Source organism: Macaca mulatta, chromosome 10, assembly GCF_049350105.2.
Source record: "Macaca mulatta isolate MMU2019108-1 chromosome 10, T2T-MMU8v2.0, whole genome shotgun sequence".
In the NCBI taxonomy this organism is placed as follows: domain Eukaryota; kingdom Metazoa; phylum Chordata; class Mammalia; order Primates; family Cercopithecidae; genus Macaca; species Macaca mulatta.
The window spans coordinates 34511992-34518755 of record NC_133415.1 but is presented as its reverse complement, the minus strand read 5'-3'; the positions used below and the strand labels follow the sequence as shown (position 1 = coordinate 34518755).

The following is a 6764-nucleotide window of genomic DNA, read 5'->3' as shown; positions in this document are numbered from 1 at the left end:
CTTCACTGTCCTCCCCGACAACTGCTGTTGATTTCTCTACATTGACCCTGCAGATGTTTCCCTGGCCTCATGGTGTTCCTTTGGACTTCTAAGGGACCTCTGTGCATCTGTTTTGGTCCCCTTTCTGCTAGCAAGGCTCACTCCCCTAGTTTCCTTAAGCAATTTTATAAAAAGCCTTCAGTGCAAAATGGACTGCAAAATACTAGCCAAGAAAGCGAAGGCATCTGGAAAATCCCCAAATGTGGCTATTGTGCGCTGAAATCCCGGCCCCCTTCTACATCCATGACATGCATATCAATGCAGGTGCTCTTGAGACTTATGCAGGTTCGGGAGAGCATGACATGCTCCTCAAGTCCTGGATTTGGACTTCATTCTGGACAGCCTATGACAAGGATGAGGAGCCCTATTCTAGCCAGTTAAAGCTGGACAGAATTTTTAAAAGCCATGAAGCCAGTTCCTTGGATATATCCACGGGTTTTGCTTTGAGGAGGAATTGAGTAGGCAGTGAGAAAAGCCAAGTGAAGCCTGGCCCGTGAGTGCCTCAACAACTGAGATGAACATCGACTCACAGGCAAGTTTTCAGTAAGTATTTATTAAATACCCACCGTGAGCCTTGTACTTTGCCTAGTTACTAAGAAACCAAAAGGGAGAAAAACAGCCTCTGCTCAGAGTTCATAATAAACCTGTATTGTGAATCCAGAATACAGAAAGACTGGACTGTAGTGAGGTGCTAGAAAGAGTGCACTGCTTAGCTGAGATAGCAGATGAAGGAAAGATGTTTTTGCTTCCTCCCTGCAATGCAGTTGTACCATGAGGGTGGAGTGTTGGTATTCTCAGCCCATTTAATTCGGATAGAGCTGCGGGCTCATCAGTTCGGGGACTGGCTTCATCCCCTGTTCTGTCCAGCAGTCGCGTCTTCTCGGACTCCTTGTTCCAACTTGAATTCCTCTTTTGCCCTGGCTCCACTCTAAGCTAAGATGAAAACTGCATAATTCAGAAAATGCAGCACAAGTAATTATGTTCAGTGTGATACTAAACATTTCCCAAAGGCAGCATAGATCTGCAGGAACTGCAGCTTGGGAGAAGTGACGGTGTTCCTCTCCCCACTCCCTCAGCCTGCTCTGATCATTCTCACTCACATGATCTATTGTGATGTTCACAGTGGAGCATGGCCATCATCTGGGAACTTGCTAGAAACGCAAATTTTGGCATCCCACCTAAGACCTTAAACTGAAGAAAGGCCCAACTCTCTCTCATAACTAGCAACAGATGCAACTTGCGTGGTTCTGATGCAAACTGACCTGGAAGAATGGCCCTAACATTTACATTTTGGTCCTTGGATGCAGGCAATCTGAGCTGAACATCTTCAAACCTGAGGCATAGCATAGAAAAAAGAAAGAAAACAGTTTATATAGTGTAAAAAAAAATTTTTTAAAGGACTTAAGTTGGCCGGGCACAGTGGCTCACGCCTATAATCCTAGCACTTTGAAGGCCGAGGCGGGCAGATCACAAGGTCAGGAGATCGAGACCATCCTGGCTAACACGGTGAAACCCCGTCTCTACTAAAAATTAAAAAATTAGCCGGGCGTGGTGGTGGGCGCCTGTAGTCCCAGCTACTCGGGAGGCTGAGGTGGGAGAATCGCTTGAACCCAGGAGATGGAGGTTGTAGTGAGCCAAGATTGCACCACTGCACTCCAGCCTGGGGGACAGAGCAAGACCCCACCTCAAAAAAAAAAAAAAAAAAAAAAAAAGCCTAGGCAACATAATGAGACCCCACCTCTACAAAAAAATAATTTTTTTTTTTTTTTTTTTTTTTTTTTTTGAGATGGAGTCTCGCTATGTCGCCCAGGGTGGAGTGCAGTGGCCGGATCTCAGCTCACTGCAAGCTCCGCCTCCCGGGTTTTTACGCCATTCTCCTGCCTCAGCCTCCCGAGTAGCCGGGACTACAGGCGCCCACCACCTCGCCCGGCTAGTTTTTTGTATTTTTTAGTAGAGACGGGGTTTCACCGTGTTAGCCAGGATGAAAAAATAATTTTTTTAATTAGCCAGGTTGATGGTGTGCACCTGTGGTCCCAGCTACTCAGGAGGCTGAGGTGGGTGGATCGCTTGAGCCTGGGAGCCCTCCCTGGGGATGATCTTTTTTCTGCCTCTGCGGCCTCATTTGTCACTCTGTGCAGACTCAGTTCTGTCTTTAATTCATGTTTCTTTGCTGTACCGTGACCACCCGCTTCCAAATGCCTGTTGGATGTTGCCTGCTGCTGTTGTTTTGTCCATTGGATTTATTTGCCACTGTTCCAAATTTTTTATTACTAAAATGATTTACAATGTAATTTCCAGACTTTATTTCCCATAGTTTGCCTAATGTTTTAAAAGTCCTTTCCTAGCCATTTGATTATATGTCACGTTAATACTAACGCCTCCCCCTCATACCCTACTGCTGCCCATTTGTGTTTAAATGTAACCTTACTAGCTTCATTACCCACCCAGCTTTCCTGCCTTTTTGTGGTGGTAAAATGTAACAGAGAATGTATTATTGGAAGTATGCATCTCAGCGTCGTTTAGTACATTCATGTTGATGTGCAGCCATCACGATCCACCCTCCATCTCCAGAACATTTGCAACTGAAACTCTGCCCTGCTAAACGCTGACCCTTGCCATGCACAGTGGCTCACACCTGTAATCCCAGCACTTTGGGAGGCCAAGGCAGGTGGATCACTTGAAGTCAGGAGTTCAAGACCGACCTGGCGAACGTGGTGAAACCCCATCTCTACAGAAAATATAAAAATTAGCCAGGCGTGGTGGCAGGCACCTGTAATCCCAGCTACTTGGGAGGCTGAGGTTGGAGAATCACTTGAACCCAGGAGGTGGAGATTGCAGTGAGCTGAGATCACGCCACTGCACTCCAGCACTCCACGCCCAGCTAATTTTTGTATTTTTAGTAGAGACAGGGTTTCACAATGTTGGCCAGACTGATCTCGATCTCCTGACCTCGTGATCCGCCTGCCCTCCTTGGCCTCCCAAAGTGCTGGGATTACAGGCATGAGCCACTGTGCCCTGCCAAGTTTTCTATTTTTTAATAGAGATAAGGTCTTGCCAAGTTGAAGTGCAGTGGTATGATCATAGCTCACTGCAGCCTCCAACCCCGGGGCTCAGGTGATCCTCCTTCCTCAATCTCCCAGGTAGCTAGAACTACACACACCACTGTGCCTGGCTAATTTTTTGTTTGGGATTTTTTTGACTAATTTTTTTAAAAAATTTTGGACGGGTGTGTTGGCTCACACCTGTAATCCCAGCACTTTGGGAGGCTGAGGCAGGCAGACCACCTGAGGTCGGGACCAGCATGACAAACATGGAGAAACCCCATCTCTACTAAAAACACAAAATTAGCCGGGCGTGGTGGCGCATGCCTGTAATTCCAGCTTCTCGGGAGGCTGAGGCAGGAGAATCACTTGAACACGGGAGGCGGAGGTTGTGGTGAGCCGAGATCGTGCCATTGCACTCCAGCCTGGGCAACAAGAGTGAAACTGCATCTCCGAAAAACAAAAAAAGAGATGGAGTCTTGGATGTTGCCCAGGCTGGTCTCAAAATCCCAGATTCTAGTGATCCTCCCACCTCAGCCTCCCAAAGCACAAGGATTACAGGCGTGAGCCACCGCACCTGGCCTCTGTGTTTACTTTCTTGAGGACCTGCCATACTGTCTTCCACCATGGCTGCCCTGTTTCACATTCTCACCAGCAATGCACAAGGGTTCCAATTGCTCTACATCCTCACCAACACCGATCTCTATTTTTTTGAGCCATGCTTGTGGGTGTGACACAGCACTGCACCACTGTTTCTGGTGCCTACTGTAACCCCCTTATCTGCAACTGCCACCTTAAGCTCATGTCAGCTGCCAGACTTCTCTTCCCTCCCCTGTCTTCTTACCTACTACCCCCTACTTTTAACACTCAGTGGGGAGATAATGTATCTTCCTCTGCTAAGGCGTGCTTCAAATCTGATACCCGCCTCTGACCTGTTTAATCACCTGCCAAGCCCTACAGAATCTTCACAGAAACCATTCAAACCTCTTCGTTTTTGTGAGCAGGCTGTCTTTGTTTGAGATGGAGCCTTGCTCTTGTTCCTCAGGCTGGAGTGCAGTGGCACAATCTCAGCTCACTGCAAGCTCCTCCTCCCGGGTTCACACCATTCTCCTGCCTCAGCCTCCCAAATAGCTGGGACTACAGGCACCCGCCACCACGCCCGGCTAATTTTTTGTACTTTTAGTAGAGACGGGGTTTCACCATGTTAGCCAGGATGGTCTCGATCTCCTGACCTCATGATCCACCCGCCTCGGCCTCCCAAAGTGCTGGGATTACAGGCGTGAGCCACCACACCTGGCCCTCTTCTTCTTACACTTGTAACATTCTTAAGAGTGGAGAATGTGCCAAAACTACATTGCAGCCCTTCTGCAGCTGAGCACATGATAGACCCCAACAAAATACATGCAAAATGAACAGAAAATGTATTCCTGCAGGGAGGGTGCCTCCCAGAATCATTGAAATAGCCGGTTATCAGCAGTAAGAAAAGTGCATGAGACTGAGAAGCAGGGATTTGCTTCTGGCACCAAATGTCTTGCAGAAGTGTTTGCATTGCATTGATTTTCAGTGTTTGTCTTCCTCCCTGGCTTCCAGGTCTCTCAGTGGGCGGCGAATCTCCCCTCACCCCCAAGCTGCCTTGTTAAAATCTTTTCCCAGCCTGGACTTTTGTCCGAGTCATATTAGCAACCAAGTAAACAGCAACCGGCTTGCCACCTGGGGAGGTACAGCGTGGCTTGACTGGCTAGTAGCCTCTTTGGGTTTTGCTTCAAACCCCACCTATTTGAAGGTGCAGTGTGCGGTGAGAGTCTGGAACCCTGCAGCGGGGATGAGGGGGATGCAGAGGGAGGGAAACCGACCCCAGAAGGGAAAACCAGCCCAGGCTGGCTGGCACTGAAAGCCACCTCTCCCCGCAGCTCAGCAGCAATCTGGACTATATCCTGGGTTCCAGAAAAGGCAGAGGTTCTTGCCGAAAGCAGGTAAGTGTCTTGTCTGTCTGCATCCAGCTAAGAGTTGGTAGGTAAAGACTATTCTAGCAAATAAACCATTTGGGGAAAGGGGAAGAGCAGCCAGTGGGACAGGGACACTCATCCCATTTGTTGGACAGAGTCAGAAGGGGTGGGCACGAGGAAGTGGCCTCCCCTGACTGTGGGGTATCCCAGGCAACATCCAAGCCAAGAAGCAAGTGATTTTCTCGGCAATAAGTCAAGAGCTGGCTCCTGACTAGTAGAGTGAGGTGCTCATTCCTGGGAATACTCACCCTTGCTCTGCTAATAAAAGGAGATAGGTGGGGACGTGGTCCTCACCCTGAGGCCCCCAACCCAGCCCCTCACAGCAGGAAGAAAGGAGCACAGCCCTACAGTGGAGCCGGCAGTCTTGTGACAGGTCTGACGGCAAAGTCAGAGGGGAAGTCATTGTGGCTCCTTGATTCAAGAATGCTTACTGGATGCCTCTGCACCATGGCCAGGATACTGCCCCGAGACTTTTTTTTTTTTCTTGAGACAGTTTTACTCTGTTGCCCAGGCTGGAGTGCAGTGGCATGATCTCGGCTCACTGCAACTTCGCCTCCCGGGTTCAAGCAATTCTCCTGCCTCAGCCTCCCGAGTAGCTGGGATTACAGGCGCCCATCACCATGCCTGACTAATTTTTTTTTTTCTATTAGTAGAGATGGGGTTTCAGCATGTTGGCCAGGCTGGTCACAAATAACCGGTAATTTTCATGGGGAAGCAAGTCAGTGTCAATGTAATGCAGTAAGTGCTGCAACTGAATATTGGATGGGATAACAGCAGCGGGCTCCTAGCCAAGAATGGGGGGACTCCGGAAAGGCGTGTGGGAGGAGGTGACGTCTGAGCTGGAGCGCAGAGAACATTTGTAAATCACTGGGTTTGGATGCAGAAAGAGTGTCCTGGGTGAAGGGGACAGTATGTGCGAGACTTAGATGCAAGACTGACGTGTTCTGAAAGCAAGAGCTGAAAGCAGGGATGAGGAAGAGGAAAACCAGGGCAGGCTGTACTGGAGTGGGAGCCTGACCCGAGAGCCTCGGGAAGGCAGCAGGCCCAAAACGGCCCCCGCGCCCCTTCACCCACTTGGCAGTCCGGAAGGTGGATTTGAGGGCAATAAGGCTGAAGGCAAGGAGCTGAGTTAGGAGCTCTCAGGCATCCCGGGGGACAATCGGTGGCGATCTAGCACTGGCTGCACAGAAGGGGAAGCCAGAGGAGTCAAGCCAAGGGAATGGGACGTTTTTAAATGGGAAGAGCGAGAAGTGGTGTGATCTGGGGAGCTTGGAAAACGCTAGCACACTCCTCCCTGCAGCTCACCAGCTAGTATCGTTTCTCTAAAGAGTGTGTCTTGTTCACAGTATGATCCTCAGTTACAGTGTATTAAGAATCACTTTTCCGGCCGAGCGTAGTGGTTCAGGCCTGTAATTCCAGCACTTTGGGAGGCCGAGGTGGGCAGATCACTTGAGGCTGACGAGTTCCAGACCATCCTGGACAACAGGGTAAAACCCCATCTCTACTAAAAATGCAAAAATTAGCCAGGCGTGATGGAGCATGCCTGTAATCCCAGCACTTTGAGTGGCTGAAGTGGGATTATTGCTTGAGCCCACGTTCACAACCAGCCATAGCAACATGGCGAGACCCCATCTCTACAAATAATTTTTTTTTTTCTTTGAGACGGAGTCTCTGTCTG

The 6764-nt window shown here is 49.3% G+C and overlaps 1 protein-coding gene across 37 annotated transcripts in view; it reads left to right on the top strand.

The window, feature by feature from the left end:
- The first annotated feature begins 370 nt into the window (after positions 1-370).
- Positions 371-6764, top strand: part of SLC25A18 (solute carrier family 25 member 18) — a 28237-nt gene continuing 21843 nt past the window's right edge. For 14 of the 37 annotated variants that reach the window (XM_077950927.1, XM_028828008.2, XM_077950926.1 and 11 more), the window contains exons 1-2: positions 371-582; positions 4991-5053. In XM_077950927.1, the coding sequence (XP_077807053.1) occupies positions 554-582; positions 4991-5053 (92 nt within the window). In that variant the 5' untranslated portion in view covers positions 371-553. Of the gene's footprint in view, positions 583-4744; positions 4876-4990; positions 5579-6764 lie in introns of those variants that run through there. The other 23 variants (XM_028828018.2, XM_077950939.1, XM_077950935.1 and 20 more) reach the window with 5 other exon arrangements.